General features: G+C 43.1%; 2 protein-coding genes across 4 annotated transcripts in view; both read right to left on the bottom strand.

Annotated features, from left to right (window-relative positions):
- The window catches only part of dhrsx (dehydrogenase/reductase (SDR family) X-linked), a 281,259-nt gene extending 266,344 nt beyond the window's left edge, over positions 1-14,915 (bottom strand). For 2 of the 3 annotated variants that reach the window (XM_078545083.1, XM_078545084.1), the window contains exon 1: positions 14,799-14,915. In XM_078545083.1, coding sequence (XP_078401209.1) covers positions 14,799-14,889 — 91 coding nt within the window. In that variant the 5' untranslated portion in view covers positions 14,890-14,915. The remainder of the gene's footprint in view (positions 1-14,798) is intronic. The other variant, XM_078545085.1, reaches the window with a different exon arrangement.
- LOC144682598 (E3 SUMO-protein ligase ZBED1-like) lies at positions 905-14,935 on the bottom strand. Its single transcript, XM_078545082.1, has 2 exons — positions 14,799-14,935; positions 905-3,196 (listed from the first exon to the last, which is right to left on the bottom strand). The coding sequence occupies exon 2, from the start codon at positions 3,142-3,144 to the stop codon at positions 1,153-1,155; it is 1,992 nt and encodes a 663-aa protein (XP_078401208.1). The 5' UTR covers positions 3,145-3,196; positions 14,799-14,935; the 3' UTR covers positions 905-1,152.
- Between the last annotated feature and the right edge of the window lie 2,881 nt (positions 14,936-17,816).

The following is a 17,816-nucleotide window of genomic DNA, read 5'->3' as shown; positions in this document are numbered from 1 at the left end:
AGAGTAGTGGTGGATGGTGATTGTTCGGGCCTCTGTTCGAAGAAGAAGCGGAGAGCCATCAGATTGGATGTCCATGGTGAAGAGGAAGCGGTTGGGGCCAGAGAACTGGAAATTGTTGATATGATGTAGGATGTCAGAGGAATCACAGATGTAGGTGGGAAGGGACTGGACAAGGGGAGAGAGAATGGAGTCAAGATACCAAGAAATTAGTTCCGTGGCGCAGGAACAGGCTGACACGATCGATCTGCCGGGACAGTCCTGTTTGTGGATTTTGGGTAGGAGGTAGAAGCGGGCCGTCCGAGGTTGGGAGACTATGACGTTGTGGGTATGTGGAAGGAAGATCTCCAGAGGAGATGAGGTCAGTAACAGTTCTGGAAACAATGGTTTGATGTTCAGTGGTGGGGTCATGGTCCAGGGGGAGGTAGGAGGAAGTGTCTGCGAGTTGACGCTCAGCCTCCGCGAGGTAGAGGTCAGTACGCCAGACAACAGCACCACCTTTGTCAGCGGGTTTGATGACAATGTCAGGGTTGGACCTGAGAGAACGGAGTGCAGCAAGTTCAGAGCGAGACAGGTTAGAGTGGGTGAGAGGAGCAGAGAAATTGAGACGACTGATGTCACGCCGACAGTTCTCAATGAAAAGATCAAGAGAAGGTAAGAATCCAGAGGGAGGGGTCCAGGTGGAGGGAGAATATTGGAGGCGGGTAAAAGGATCAAAGGATATTGATCAAATCACCTATACTGTAAGAACTAAAAATATAAAGATTATTGCAGCTTCATTTTGGTACAGAACGAATGCTAATTCTCTGTTGTGTTCTGATCCGAGGGTGTGGGGGGGGGGGGGGGAATCAATCCTAGCAGCCTAGGTTTCTTAAATAAAATTCATTTTGAACCTGTACAGCCAGTCATCTATTATTGTGTTTTAATGTTTACACACTTTCCCATATATCATAAATTCACAGACGCAGTTTTGGAACCTGCTGCAAGAGCAAAGAATAACTTGTCTGATTCATACAACCAGTTCAATGAAAAGAAATCAAAATTCTTTTATTTCAAATCGATAACAAATCATAACTTGGATTACCCATCTGTTCCTTTCTTTTCGCCACTGAATGTGGTCATTTATCCCTCAATATGTTCCTGTTAGTCCAGTTCTCACTCGTACTCATCATCCGCAGCCACCTCCCGTTCAACCCTTGTGTTCTCGTACAGGAACAGGAGCCGGTCAACCTCAGCCGGGGCCAGCTGGTTTCGCTTGGCATTCACCAGATTCCCTGCTGCACTGAACAGGCGCTGGGAAGGAATGCTGGTGGCAGGAATGCACCAGTACTTCTGCAGCAGTTTGCTCAAGGTGGGAAATAAAGCCACCCGGTCAGACCACCAGACTAGCGGATCTTTGCCCAGTTCTAGCACCTTCTGTGATTTGAAATTGTTCAGTTCTTCCACAACCTGGGCATGCCATCCATCTTGGCCCTCGTCGCTGCTGCCCGCCTGCCCAAAGATCTCTGCCAGCATGAAGTTAATGCTCCCGGTGCTGTAGGGCTGCACTGACATCGTGCGTTTTTTCAGCGGTGGTTCTTCAAGGGCAAAGCCCCCATCTACTCTCACAAAGCTCTCGTTTCCCTTCTCCAAGAGGGCAGTGGCTTCCTCCAAGATCTTGTTCTCAACCTGCTTTTGCTGAGCTGCTGAAAGGAACGGGACTTTCTTGTACCTTGGGTCGAGAAACGTTGCGGAGTGGAGAAAGAGGTCCAGCTCTGGGGACAACCGGTACACTTCGGACAACTCTTTTGCGATGGTCTCCTTCACAGCGCCAAGCATGTGAGAGTCTGAATCATCAACTTTCAGCGTTGAGTTCAACAGGACGTGTAGGAGAGGTTTGACCAGACTAATGATCGGGTACTTCGATCTGCCCATCATCTCAGTGGCCTGCTGAAATGGCTGCAGCAATTCCACCAGCCCTTCTATGGTGCTCCATTCACTGGCTTCTGGCATCAAGTGGTAATTCATGCTGTCCTCAAAAAGCACAGCAACAATCGCTGTTTGTTGTTCCCTCAACCGCTGTAGCATGGAAAGGGTGGTCCCCCAAGTGCTACAATCGCTGACCAGTTGGTGCTGCAACAAATACTGTTGTTTCTGCTTCTCCCTCAACATGTAAGCTGCCCTCGGTGTCACCTTAAAGTACTCGACCAGTTTGTTGCACTTCAGAAGAAGGGTGCAGAGTTTCGGGAGTTGGAGCGCTCGGTTTATCCCCAAATTGATTGTGTGACCGAAGCACGGCATGTGCACAGGGAGATTCAGAAGGGAGCAGGCATTTACCACGTTTTCACTGACGCTGCTGGTTGTGACACCCAACACATTTTTGCTGATTCCCCATTCTCTGAAGGACTCGACAAGCGCGTGGGCCAAGTTCTCTGTGGTATACTCGTCTGCCACTTCGAACGTGGCAAGACACTTGGAAGTGAACTTTAGGGTGTTGGCGCCACTGCCCGCACCACCCAAGAAGTGGGCAGTCAAAGACATGTAGCGTCGGTTTCGACCCTGTGCTGTCCATAGGTCGGCAGTCACACCACACCATGCTGCCGCAGCCAACTCCTTCTCCACGCCAGTCCGGATAATATGGTACCGCTCTGGGATGGCTTTGGATGAGAAATATTTCCTGTTAGGGAGTTCGTACCTTGGGTCTGCCATTTTAAGTAGCTTTTTGAAAGTCTGCTCCTCTACCACCGAGACAGGATACAGCCCTTCGCAGATGAAGTTGGTAACCATAGATGTCAATTCTTGGTGCCGTTTGCTGTCTTGGCTGTAGCAAGTCTTGAAGATTGCATCCTGGTTGCTCAGGTATGTGCCTTCAGACTCAGATTTCAAAAAATTGGAGGTGAACGGCTCCCTAGCTTGCTCAGCGTTGCTCTTGACAACTTGGTGGAATTCACTGGGATGATTCTTTTCAAGGTGGTAGGCGAGGTTGGAGGTGTTTCCCGAGTAAGCGATTTGAGCCCTGCAAACCCGGCAGTAGATCTTCTTCCACTGCAGTATGCATCCTTCAGCATCAGTATCAAACCCAAAGTACTTCCAAACTTTACTTTTTGCTCTTGGGTGACAGACCAGCTTTAGGTCAGAGGTAGAACCTTCTGGAGTTTTGTGCTCCATGGCTCCTGCGTCACAATTCTACACACAGAGCCTTTATCCATTTAATGTCAACCTGCCAACCAAAGAGAAGAGACAATATGACATTCATTTTTTTTTGAAAAAGGACACACCATTTCAAGGATTTATAAGACTGTGGTTGAACAGTAATAACCTACCTGATCAATTCTTAAGTAAAAAGAAACGACAACGCTGCAAAATGTGAAGGTAGGGCAACTCAAAAGGATGACTCATGAGCTGACACGTTGACAAGCAAACTGGATTTGCCAAGCAAGCATGCTGGCTGATGCGTTAAGACAGGCGTACAATGCAAAACCTGAAATGTTTAACATATGGACAGGGTTGCACACTGTTTACACACTGGTAGCTATTATCCTTGCCAGCGGCAAGATGCCAATACTATCATGGAAGGTCACTATGATCAAAGCCTTTGCATTTAAAAAGCAAAATGAATGCCTTTCCATCCCAACAACTATTCAAGATGAATAATCGTTTATTTTCAAAATCTTAACCACTGCTTGAAAAGACCAATAGTGGTTGAATAGCCTGCTGATGTTCTTGGTCTGGGCTCACACAAGAACAGCAACCACTTGGACATGAGAGAAGGGGTAGTGGTCAACATGAAGACATTGGCTACTGGGAATAAAAACGTTATGGGCCCACTCATCCAAAAACAGAAGACTGGCTTTGCATTGAAATAATTACTTCCTCAGACAATTCAAGCAGAGTGAGTGAACTCACTCACAACCACACTGCACAACCTAGGGAAGTTGTTGCACTCTCACTGACATGTACGAGCATCTTCACCAGGAACTGAGCAAGGTAGCGGACCCATGTGAAAAAACCGCTAATCACAACTTGAAATCAGGGAGTTGTTTAATTGCAGCTCTGCTTGTACTGAAACAGCCAGCAAGATAAACCAGGGAATTTCTACGGCTGCAGGAGATGCAGTCAGGGTTGCAGCCCTGCAATGCAAAATGCAGCATTAGTGAAGCCAGCTTTATATGTATGAGCTTGCTAAACACGTTGCTTCAACAAACAGAAACAAATAGCAAGTGATACAATTGATGGCATAGTCAGTCCTATAACAATTCATGTTTATGTAGAATTATACACAGAATATACAGCACAGAAACTCTGTGTTGGTGTTTATGGAATATGCTCTATTTATCTACCTCACCTCAGTCTTTCAGCATATTTTTCTATTCATTTTTCTCTCATGTTCTTGTCTAGCTTAATTCTGAAAGCATCTAAACCAATTGCCTAAACTACTTCAACAAGTACAAATAAAATACTGCAGATGCTGGAAATCTGAAATGAAATGGAACAGAACCATCCTGATGAAAGGTCACTGACCTGAAATGTTAACTGTGTTTCTCTCTCCACTGATGCTGCCAGAGCTGCTAAGGGATTGCCAATTTTAATGTCTCAACTACTTCATGTGGTAGCGAGTGTCACACTCGAACAACTCTCAGGGGTTAATTCTTTAAGTTGCGTTTATAGAAACACCCTCTCCGTTTACAAATCGAATAACTATTACAGCGTAACTTTCCACTATCCATTTACTCATTTTAAATGTGTGTTTTGATACTTGAAGCAACTGGCTCTGATGACAATGTGGTGGAAGAGGTTGGAGGATGCTGCTGCTGCGTCCGACTGTCCAGGAAAGATGCATCACCACATGGGTGGAAAAAACAAGACTGTTAAAAGGTTTCTGGATGAATGACAATATCTCAACAGCCATTAGTCCTGCTCTCTCACACCAATCTATCAGGGATCCAGGCTCCTTGCACCATCTGTGGTTAACTAGAAAGGTTAAAGGTGGTATCAAACTTAAAGAAAAGTATGCAATTGTGCAAGGTAGGTGGAAGGACAGAAGATTGGACTGAATATAAGGAACAGCAAAGGATGACTAAAAGATTAATAGGAAGGGAAAAATTAGTGTAGGAGAGAAAGCTAGCCAGAAGTATGTAGACAGATGGTAAGAGTTTCTATAAATATTTTAAAAAGAAACGAGTTAACAAAGTGGGCAGTGGTCCTACTGAAAGTGAGTCTGGGAGAATTGATAATGGAAAACAAGGAAATAGCAGATGAATTGAACAGGTATTTTGCATCAGTCTTCACTAAGAGGGCACAAGTAACATCCCAGAAAGCAGCTATAAATCAGGAAATAGAAGAGAGGAAGGAACTTAGGAAAATTACAATCACCCCAGAGAAGTAAATTGTTGGAGCAGCAGGCTGACAAGAGCCCGGGTGCTGATGGACTTCATCCTAGGGTCTTGAAAGAAGGGGCTAGTGAGATTGTTGATGCATTGGTTTTAATTTTCCAAAACTCCTTAGATTCGGGGAAGATCCCATTAGATTGGAAGATAGCAAAAGTAACTCCATTATTCAAAAAGGGAGGGAGACAGAAAGTAGGAAACTACAGGCCAGTTAGCTTAAAATCCATCAAGGTAATCAGGCAGAGTTAACATGGTTTTGTGAAAGGGAAATCATGTTTAACCAACTTATTGGAGTTATTAGAGGAAGTAACATGTGCTGTGGATAAAGGGGAACCGGTGGATGTATCGTACTTAGATTTCAAGAAGGGGCATTTGATAAAGTGCCACATCAAAGGTTATTGCGGAAAATAAAAGCTCATCGTATTGGGGGTAACAGATTAGCTTGAAAAAAAGATTGGCTGGCTAACAGGAAGCAGAGTGTAGGCATAAATGGGTCTTTTCCAGGTTGGCAAGATGTAACAAGTGCTGTACCTCAGGGATCAGTGCTGGGACCTCAACATTTACAATTTATATAAATGACTTGGATGAAGGGATGGAAGGGATGGTTGCAAAATTTGCTGGCGACTCAAAGATAGGTAGGAGAGTAAATTGTGAAGAGGACAAAAGGAGGCTACAAGAAAATATAGGTTAAGTGAGTGAGCAAAGATCTGGCAAATGGAGTATAATGTGGGAAAATGTGAAATTGTTCATTTTGGCAGGAAGAACAAAAGAAAGTCATATTATCTAAATGGTGAGAGGTTGCAGAGCTTTGAAATGCAGAGGGATCTGGGTGTCTTAGTGCATGAATCGCAAAAGGCTAGCATGCAAGTACAGCAAGTAATTAGGAAAGCTAATAGAATGTTATCATACTGAATACAAAAGTAGGGAGGCTATGCTTCAGTTATACAGAGCGCTAGTGAGATCACATCTGGAGTACTGTGTACAGTACTGGTCACCGTATTTAAGGAAGGATGTAAATGTGCTGGAAGCAAATTCAGAGAAGGTGTATCAACCTAATAGCTGGAATGAACAGCTTGTCTTATGATGAAAGGTTGAACAGACTAGGCTTGTATCGCTGGAGTTTAGAAGAGTAAGATGCGACTTGATTAAAACTTGGAAGCAGAGTCTTTGAATATTTTTAAGGCAGAGATAGATAGATTCTTGGTAAGCAAGGGGGTGATAGGTTATCAGGGGTAGACAGGATGCAGATTTGAGGTTACTATCCTATCAGCCATGATCTTATTAAATGGCGGAGCAGGCTCAATGGGCAAAATGGCCTTCTCCTGCTCCTTGTTCATATGTTCTCGGAGAAAAAAAAAAGAAACAAATCAAACAATTTTCAAGTCCTTCAGGACAGATGGATTCTAAGCTAATTCTCAGTATGAGATCTTAGCTGGTCGCATTGAGGGTGCAACAAGGGGTTCCATCATGTTCCTATGTCTGGCTGGAAAGAGAGGGCACTTCAGCCAAGTTCTTTGTCCTGATTATGTTTCGGTGACCTCTGTTGGAAACAGCAAGTCTATAGATGTCTGGTGAGGACAAAATTAGGCTTGGTTGTGATACATTTCAAATGAGATTAGCCCATCAATTTTCACTGCCCTAATTAAGACACGAAGGTCAGCCAAATGGAAAGCTGCAAGAAAACAGATGGCTCCTGTCAAATGGTAATCCAGCACAAGTCAGCAAATGCAGGAGATAGAGGAGGAAAATCAGAGAGAACATAGGAATGGGAGGAGGCTATTTAGCACCTCAAGCTTGTTCCGCCACTCCATAACATCATGGCTGACCTAACACTATATACCCACTTTTGCTCCATATCTCTGAATACCAATTTCAGATTTAAGATTAACAACTGTTTTTTTTATATTCATTCATGGGATGTGGGCATCGCTGGCTAGGCCAGCATTTATTGCCCATCCCAAATTGCCCCTGAGAAGGTGGCAGTGAGCTGCTTTCTTAAACCGCTGCAGTCCATGTGGTATAGGTACATCCACAGTGCTTTTAGGGAGGGAGTTCCAGGATTTTGACCCAATGACCCTCTAAGTCAGGATGGTGAGTGGCTTGGAGGGGAGCTTCCAGGTAGTGGTGTCCCCATGTGTCTGCTGCCCTTGTCCTTCGAGATGGTAGTGGTATTGGGTTTGGAAAATGCTGTCTAAGGAGGCTTGGTGAGTTGCTGCAGTACATCTTGTACATTTGTACACACTGCTGCCACTGTGCATTGGTGGTGGAGAGTGTGAATGTTTGTGGATGAGGTGCCAATCAAGCAGGCTACTTTGTCCTGGATGGTGTCGAGCTTCTTGGGTGTTTTTGGAGCTGTGCTCATTCAGGCAAATGGACAGTATTCCATCACACTCCTGACTTGTGCCTTATAGATGGTGGCCAGGCTTTGGGGAGTCAGGAGATGAGTTACTTGCTGCAGGATTCCTATTTCTATGGCTGTTCCAGTTCAGTTTCTGGTCAATGGTAACCCCCAGGATGTTGATAGTGGGGGATTCAGCGATGGTAATGCCACTGAGTGTCAAGGCTAGCATAAACTACCATTTGTGGAGAGCGTTGCAAACTGGTACCACCCTTTGCATGCAGAAGTATTCTAACTTCGCTCCTGAAAGGCCTGGTTCTAATTTTAAGACTATCTACTTAGATTCTCCAACCAACGGAACTAGTTTCTTGCTACGCTATCAGTTCCCCTTGATATTTTTAAAATTTTAATCCAAGTCACCATTTAATCATCTGTATTCCAGGAAAAACAACCCTACTTTATGTACTCTCTCCTTGTAACTTAACCGTTAGACTCCAGTTATTATTCCAGTATGCTATGCTGCACATCCTCCATATCCTTCCTAAAATGTGGTGCTTGCAGTATGCCAGATGTGTTCTAATCAGGGCTTTGTATAGCTGAAGCATGACTTCTAACTTCTTGTGTTCTAATCCTCTAGATATGAAGGCCAACATTCCTTTAGCCTTTTAGATTACTTTTTATGCCTGAGAACAAAGAAGTTAAAAAATGTTCACCAGTAATTCATGGCGACCATTAAAATGTGTCCCTGATGCTAAGAATTTCCCGCAGATAGCCACATTAGGCAGAGTTATGACTCTCGTGCTCTGTGATCACTTCAGTAAATCTTGATGTTTCTGCTTAACGCACTTAGAAAATTGATGGACCAGAAATGTAATTTGTCATTTCAATTTTAACAGCCCACATGTCATTTAACATCAGATTAGTCGTAGATTATTACTGTCTTGACCCTTGAATAACACACAAAATCGGCTTATTGTCATTGGTCGGCACAAAATATTAAAAGGAAGGACAAATACCTAAACTCTAAAGATTGTACAGCATTCATGCAATTCACAGGGCCCTTTCCAGAAATGGATCATCGGGAGCAATACAGAAAAAGGTGTCTTGCCATCTTGTCATCATGAAGCTTATTATAGAATCTCTTCCATAAAACTTCCCTATTTAAAAAGGAGCCATACATAAATACTCACTGCGCTGTATCACAATATATTCCGCGCTGTCACTGGAGAGAGGAGTTAGTATCCTCTGTAACATATTAATTCACTCATGTAAAATTCCTTTGTGCATTACTTTAACGGTCATTAATCAGCTTATCGTAAACAACTATGTTAAAACAACAAGAAGCAATTTTACACAGCCATATTAATCAGAGCGCTACCAGAGGGAATTATATCTCAAAGTTTATTTAATACTAGTCGGACTCCCATGGTGATCCACACAAGGAGTCAAGACCAAGAGTAACAGTTGAAGTGTGGTTAGCTGTCAAGCGATAATAGGACCAGACATGGGGAGGAAAGTCAATCCCCATTTTTTAAAGTCATTCATTCCGTCTTTATTTCAATACAATGCTTTGATTAACTATAGATAAAAACAAATCCTATAATAACTTGAAGGGCAGAGAAACAGAGTTGACTGGAGAACAGGAAGAGTTGGGAGATATGAATCTAAGCTAGAATAGCATTAGTAGAAGGGTGGAGTACAGTATCTATAGGAGGTTTCAATTATAAATATGGAATGGAAACATCTAAAGCAAAAGCATGAGAAGAAAAAGTAAAGGATTGTAGGCAAGTGCAAGTGTACAGATAAGATTTTTAATAATTTACATTATAGAGAAATAGAGGCATTTAACCTAATACATTGTGTAGAACAGTTTTCATTCAGTGTCTCAAATTGTTCGCAGCACTGCCATTGAGGTCAGTAGCCAGTCATGCTTCACTCGAGTATTATATAGTTCAAAAAGACAAAATCTACCAATATAAAATAAAAATCTACTGTTGAGGTTAGTCTTTGATTCGAGTAAACCACAGCGCAAAAAAACCTTCACACATTGATCGTTACATTTACAGAACTCCTAGTAACAAAATGTACCAGTATCACAGTGAGGGACAAGTATGCTGGAGAACGTATGGAGAAAAACTAGGCAAGGTGCAATGCAGATTCGCATTCACTACAGAAGCAATTATTCATTTTTAACCACTTAAAATATTATCAGACAGTTTTCTGAACACACCAGGAACCTTTCTTGCAAGATTGTTGAAACCTTTCTGAAGTCATGAAGCAGCAAAGATGTCGACTATGCTCCTTTTTTCCAGAGGAATTGGCAGTTGGTTTTGCTGCACAACCGCAGAGCAAATACGAACAAAGTCTGAAGAGGCGAAAGGCTATTCGACCTATCAAGCCTCTTCCATAGATATATTATCCAGTCGTGCATTTTATCTAGAATATACAGCATAGAAACAGGCCATTCAACCCAACTGGACTATGTTGACATTTATGCTCCACAACAGAATCCTTCCACTCTACTTCCTCTAACCTTTTCAGCATTTTATTACACCAACCCCTCCAGCATCCAATCAAATCTAAAAGCCTAAATTCCTATCCATAGCTCGCGTGAAAAAAAAAAGTGCTTTCAATATTTCCATTACCTCAATCGCCTTGTTCACACACATCGATTTAGCTCCTTCAGTACGGTGATGAATATTCAACTGTTGTTCAACATGGCAATAGCAAATTTAAATTGTCACAATTAATTGCTCATTTCATGTACAAGTGGCAGCACAATAGCATTCCCAGTCAGTGCGCACCAACGTTTCCCCGATTTTAAGGACATGATCTTGAAGCATGCTGCCGTGTCTTTTTTTTCTTCATAGGACGTGGACCTCTTTGGCTAGGCCAGAGTTTTTTGCCCATCCCTATTTGTCCTTGAGAAGATGGTGGTGAGCTGCCTTCTTAAACTGCTGCAGTCCATATGGTGCTGGTACACCCACAATTCTGTTAGGGAGGGAGCTCCAGGATTCTGACCCAGCAACAGCGATGGAATTATGATATGGTCCCAGATCAGGATGGTGTGCGGCTTGAAGGGAAACTTGCAGGTGGTGTAATACCCATGCATTTGTTGCCCTTGCCCTTCTAGGTGGTAGAGGTGCTGTCGAAGGAGCCTTGTTGAGGTTCTGCTGTGCATCTTGGAGATAGTACACACTGCTGCAGAGAGTGAATGTATAAGGCAGTGGATGGGGTGCCAATGAAGAGGGCTGTTTTGTCCTGGATGATGTTGAGCTTCTTGACTGTTGTTGGAGCTGTGCTCATCCAGACAAGTGGGACGTATTCCAGTACACTCCTGACTTGTGCCTTGTAGGTGGACAGGCTTTGGATAGTCAAGAGCTGGGTTCCTCTCCTCAGAATTCCCAGCCTCTGGCCTGCTCTTGTAGCCACAGTATTTATATGGCTGTTCCAGTTTAGCTTCTGATCAATGGTAACCCCCAAGATGTTGATAGTGGGGGATACAACAATGGTAATGCCATTGAATGTCACGGGGAGATGGTTAGATTTTCTCTTGTTCGAGATGATCATTGCCTGGCACTTGTGTGGCACAAATGTACAAGCCATTCATCAGCCCAAGTCTGAATATTGTCCATGTCTTGCTGCATATGGACACAGACTGCTTCAGTATCTGAGGAGTCGCAAATGATGCTGAACATTGAGCAATCATCCGTGAACATCCCCACAATAACTTTATGATGGATGGAAAGCCATTGGTGAAACAGTTGAAGATGGTTGGGCCTAGGACACTACCCTGAGGAATTCCTACAGTGATGTCCCCAGGCTGAGATGATTGACCTCCAACAACCAGAACCATCTTCCTTTGTGTTAGGTATGACTCCAACAAGTGGAGAGTTTTCCCCTGATTCCTATTGGCTTCAGTTTTGCTAGGGCTCCTTGATGCCACACTCGGTTAAGTGCTGTCTTGATGTCAAGGGCAGTCACTCTTACCTCACCTCTCACGTTCAGCTCTTTTGTCCATATTTGCACTAAGGATGTAATGAGGTCAGGCTGACCTCATTAAGGCTGTAATGAAGTCAGGACAAGGCTGTAATGAAGTCCCCCATCCTGAGTACATTCTGCACCCTTGCCACCCTCAGTGCTTCCTCTAAGTGGTGCTCAACATGGAGGAGTACTAATTCATCAGCTGAGGGGGTTGATAGGTACTAACCAGCAGGAGACTTCCTTACTTATGTTTGACCTGATGCATGAGACTTCACGTTGAGGACTCCTAGGGCAACTCCCTCCCAACTATATACCACTGTGCCACCACCTCAGCTGGGTCTGTTCTGTCAAAGGACAGGGCATATCCAGGAATGGTGGTGTCTAGGACATTGTAAGGTATGATTCCATGAGTGTAACTATGTCAGGGTATTGCTTGACTCATCCATGGGACAGCTCTCCCAATTTTGGCACCAGCCCCCAGATGTTGTTAAGGAGGACTCTGCAGGATTGACAGGGTGCCATTGTTGTTTCTGGTACCTGGGTCCATGCTGGGTGGTCCGTCCGGTTTCATTCCTTTTAGACTTCATAGCAGTTTTATACAACTGGTGGCTTGCTAGGCCATTTCAGAGAGCATTTAAGATTCAACCACATTGCTGTGGGACTGGAGTCACATGTAGGCCATACCAGGTAAGGATAGCAAATTTCCTTCTCTAAAGGACATTAGTGAGTCAGATAGTTTTTTACAACAATTTTACAACAGCTTTGTGGTCGCTATTTGACTAGCTTTATATTCCAGATTTATTAATTGAGTTTAAATTCCACCAGCTGCCTTGGTGGGATTTGAACCCACGTCCCCAGGGCATTAGCCTGAGCCTCTGGATTACTAGTTCAGTGACCTTACCAATACAGCACCGCCTCCCCAATATATATATTCACTGGACTGTATATCTTTGATGAGTGTTATGAAATATTGCCTTATATATCTGCCACTACATCTCTACTGCCTTACCCTTTTATCTAATTTCCCAGGTCATTTTAAGCCAGCTCTGTCTTCATACACGCATTTATTTAAGTTTAAAAACACTAGTCTTCCACTCACACTTCCCACCCTCAAACTGAATGTGAAATTCAGTCATGTCATGATCATTGCTACCGGGAAGCTCTTTACTGTGAGGTCATTAACTAATACTGTTTCATTGCATATACATACGAACATACGAAATAGGAGCAGAAGTAGGCCATTTGGCCCCTCCAGCCTCCTCTGCCATTCAATAAGATCATGGCTGATCTGTTTGTGTTTCATATTCCACATTCCCAACTACCCTCGATAAGCCTAACAAGAATCTATCCATCTCCGGCTTAAAAATATTCAATGACCCCGCCTCCACCGCCTTCTAAGTCACAGTGTTCCAAAGTCGTACGACCCTCAGAGAAAAAAATCTCCTCATCTCTGTCCTAAAAGGGCAACCCTTAATTTTAAAACAGTAGCCCCCTAGTTCTGGACTCACCCACAAGAGGAAACATCCTTACCACGTCCACCTTGTCAAGACCATTCAGGATCTTATATACTTCAATCAAGTCACCTCTCACTCTTCTAAACTCCAGTGGAAACAAGCCCAGTCTGCCCAACCATTCCTCATAAGACAACCCACAGCTCATTCCAGGTATCAGTCTAGTAAACCTCCTCTGAACCATCTCCAATGCATTTACATCCTTCCTTTAAGAAGGCCAAAATTGCGCACAGCATTCGAGATGTAGCCCTGTATAAATGAAGCATTATATCCTTATTTTTATGTTCAATTCCTCTTGTAATTACCAGGTCCAGAATAACCTGTTCCCTGGTTGGCTCTAGAATGTGCTGCTCTAAGAAATTGTCCCGAAAACAGTCTATGAACTCATCTTCCAGGCTACCTTTGCCAGCCCCATTGTCCAATCTATATGTAGAGGAAAGTCATCCATGATGATTGCAATACCTTTCTTACAAGCCCACATTATTTCTTTCTGTATACTCCATCCTACAGTGTAGTTACTGTTAGGTGATCTATAAACAACTCCCACAAGTGACTTCTTCCCTTTACTATTTTTAAGTTCAAATAAGTCAACACTGGAACTGAATCCGTATATAATGACAGAGACACAGACAGATCTGAGAAACAGAGAGGGATGGAAAGATTGATCTGTGATAGAGAACAATTGATCAATCTGAAACAGAGAAGCAGCACAAGACAATGTTGGAACCAAATAAAGATAGATAGATAAATTGATCTACAATATGAAAGAGCAGATAGATATTGATAGATGGATATATCTATGATGCAGTGAGAGATATTGTTAGTTGAATGGATCTATGATAAGGCAGGGGGAGGGGGTGAGGTGCATGGAATGGAAAGAACAAGAGCACAAGAAAAAAATAGAACTAAATACATAGAGCAAAAGATAAATGAGTCTACGAGAGACACTGATATATGGATCTGTGACACAAAAAGATAGAGATAGATGAACCTATGAAACAGGGGGAAAGGGAGAAAGAGATTTGGATATATGGAGGGATCTTTGATCAAGGGAGAGAAAGAGGAATGTAGAAATGGATAACTCTGTGATCGAGAGAGGAGGAGAGAACAGGAACACAGGTCAATACTGGAACTGAATATATAGAGTGATAGAGATATAGATGGGATATATAGATAGATCAATGACTATGTAGATGGGATGTACAGAGATAGATCAATGAATATACAGGTGGGATATATAAAGATAGATCAATGAATATATGCAGATATATAGATGGGACATATAGAGATAGATCAATTAACATATGCTGATATATAGATGGGGTATATAGAGATAGATCAATGAATACACACAGATATATAGAGAGAAAGATCAATGAATATATAAACGGATGATCTACAATAGAGAGAGCACAGATCAACACTGGAATTGAATCTTCCCCAAGGCGGCAGGTTTCCCTGATAAACAGACCCTGGAAATGCTGCTTGACTCGGCTCATCAGAGACTGTCAGTTCAGTGTAATGTTCAATGCCGGCCCCGGGGAGAGTTTAAACCCCAATCCCGGCTCCCGCTGCAGTGCGGCGCGGCGCGGCCCCTCTAACCTGGCAGTGAGAAGCTGCGGCTGAGCAGCTGGGACAGCAGCACCTTCACCCCCACGGCGTAAGTCCAGAGGAAGGAGGAGACGGGCGACATGACAGCGGCAGGCGGAGCGGAGCGGAACGGAGAGGAGAGGAGGGGAACCGGAGCGGATCGGAGCGGAATGCATCGCACAAAACCTTCCCCAGCCCGGAACATCGTGCCCGGTACAGGAGTTCCGGCCGACTCACAGTCCCCCCCCTCCTCCCCCTGCAGCTCAGCTCAGCTCAGCTCCACACACACTGAGCATTCACCCAGCTGTGGGTGTGGGGGAGAATATGTGTGCATATTTATGTACATAAAAGAAAATAAGACTGACAATTGCCTTTCACAACCTCAGAACGAGGTCTCAAAGCGCTTTGAAAGCCTGACCACGGTTGTAATGTAGGGGACCAGAAGGTCTTGTGGCCCAGTGGGTACAGCATCCCTCTCTTTGAACCACAAGCCCTCAGTTTTAGTCCCACTCCAGGACTTGTGGGCTAAGGAAAGTGTGGGGTTGCCAACCTGTCCAAGGTTAGTATGGAGGTTTGTAGCGGAGTTTCCCAGGACTCAGTATTGGGACCCTTGCTTTTCCTGATATATATTAATGATCTAGATCTTGGTGTGCAGGGGACAATTTCAAAGTTTGCCGATGATACGAAGCTTGGGAGGACGGTGTGGAACTTCAAAAGGACACAGACAAGTTGGTGGAGTGGGCAGATAGGTGGCAGATGAAGTTCAATACGGAGAAGTGTGAGGTGATGCATTTTGGTGGACAGACAATATAAAATAAGGGGTGAAATTTTGAAGTGGGTGCAGGAGCAGAAAGATTTGGGTGTATATGTGCATAGATCATTGGAGGTGGCAGGACAGGTAGAGAGCAGTTAATAAAGCATATAGTATCCTCGCCTTAATTAATAGGGGCATAGAGTACAAGAGCAGAAATGTTATGTTGAATTTATATAAGGCACTCGTTAGACCTCAGCTGGAATATTGTGTACAGTTATGGGCGCCATATAAGAATAATGTGAACACATTGGTGAGAGTGCGAAGAGGTTTATGTCATGAAACTATTATATATAATATTTTGGAAAATATTTTCTTTTAAATTAGAGGTTTGGTCTGTGGGTGTGTCTCTGTCCTTGTTGGATTAAAGCCAGCTAGTCTGGGTGCTTTGATGTGTACTAGTTTTGATATGTAAGAGAGATAGTGTGCATTTGCATTTTTTGAATAGAGCATTCAAGAAGTAGGGTGAAAATGGACACTTATGGAGCAGCTACCAAGCGATATGTTTATATTACTAATAAAATTGGTACTATGAAGTGGGTTCCATTGTTAAAAGGTGGAGTTTAAAGAGACTGGTGAGACAATGAGAATTTGCATTCAATCAGTGGTGGCAGGTATTACAAGACAACCATTTTGAGTGTGCAGGGCAGAGGCAATGTAAGATCAAAACCTGTAAGCCTACCATTGTGTCTACAAGGAACCAAAGTGAAAAGAACCTCATTTTGAATTCGTCAGGTGAAAATGCTTTGTCTGGTGTTTGGTTAAGTCTTTGGGTTGCTGTTGCCTTAATGGAGATTAGTTTGGGAATTTGTTAAACATTATGATAATAGTAATTTGTAGCCACGTGTATATATATTTTAATCTGTGTAAATTAATAAAATCTTTCATTTAGTTTAATGTAAAACCTTGAGAACTGAGGGTCTGATTCCTGAATTTAGAGTCACATCTCAAACATAACACTTAAAATTATAGGTTATGACAGTTGTTTAAAGTTTTCCTCTGGGATTTTTAAATAAACTCCACTTTACCAACTGCATCGGTCATAACAGTTTACAAGAACGGTTTCAGGGATGAGAAACTTCAGTTACAAAGATAATTGGAGAGGCTGGGACTGTTCTCCTTGGAGAGAAGGAGGTTAAGAGGAGATTTCATAGAGATGTTCAAAATCATGCGGGAACTGGACTGAGTAGATAAGGAGAAGCTGTTCCTGCTCGTAAAAGGATCAAGAACGATAGGCACAGATTTAAAGTGATTTGCAAAAGAAGCAAATGTGACGTGAGAAAAAACTTTTTCACACAACGAGGCTCGGGTCTGGAATGCACTGCCTGGAAGTGTCGTGGAGGCAGGTTCAATCGAGGCATTCAAGAGGACATTAGATGATTAGTTGAATAGAAACAATGTGCAAGGGTACGGGGAATAGGCAGGAAAATGGCACTAGGTCATAAAGGTCATTTGGAGAGCCGGTGCACACATGATAGGCCAAATGGCCTCCTTCTGTGTCATTAAAATTCTGTGATTCCAGGGCTCAACAGTGTGCAACTCTCTGAAGTACCATAGGGACATTAAAAAAGATTTTCTTTGAACATTTATCTTTACCAGATATCAAAATATTGAAAATGGTGACAAAATGCTGTTTGGCTGACAGTCAAGCACCTGGAGTGTGATAGGAAGCGATGGAGTGTACAAACATTAAAAGAAGCAGCAAATAGGGTCACAGGGGCAAAATTATGGTACAAAGGCTAAATTAATGGCTCTTTATTGAAATGTACATGGCATTCAGAACAAAGTAAATGAATTAATGGCACAAATAGAGATTAATGGGTATGATCTTATAGCCATTACAGAGATGTGGTTACAAGGAAATCAAAGCCGGAATCTAAATATTCAGGGATATGTGACTTTTCGAAAGGACAGGCAGAAAGGAAAGGCTGGTGGGGTAGCTTTGTTAGTACGACGTGGAATAAGTACAATAGCAAGAAATAATCTTAGATCGGAAGATGTAGAATCCATATGGGTGAAGTTAAGAAATAACAAGAGGAAGAAGACACTGGTGGAATTAGTCTATAGGCCCCTAACAGTAGCTATACTGTGGGGCAGAGAATAAATCAGGAGATAATGGGGGCATGTAAAAAAGGCAGTACATTAATCACAGGTGACTTTAATCTTCATGTAGATTGGGAAAGTCAAATTGGCAGAGGTAGCTACGAGCAAGAACTCAC

The sequence above is a fragment of the Cetorhinus maximus genome, chromosome 7 (genome assembly GCF_964194155.1).
Source record: "Cetorhinus maximus chromosome 7, sCetMax3.hap1.1, whole genome shotgun sequence".
Lineage (NCBI taxonomy): Eukaryota > Metazoa > Chordata > Chondrichthyes > Lamniformes > Cetorhinidae > Cetorhinus > Cetorhinus maximus.
This window is presented reverse-complemented; position numbering and strand designations above follow the sequence as displayed.

Bases quoted from the DNA above. Each gene is read 5' to 3' on its own strand.
- LOC144682598 (XM_078545082.1), bottom strand. From the start codon at position 3,144: ATGGAGCACAAAACTCCAGAAGGTTCTACCTCTGACCTAAAGCTGGTC.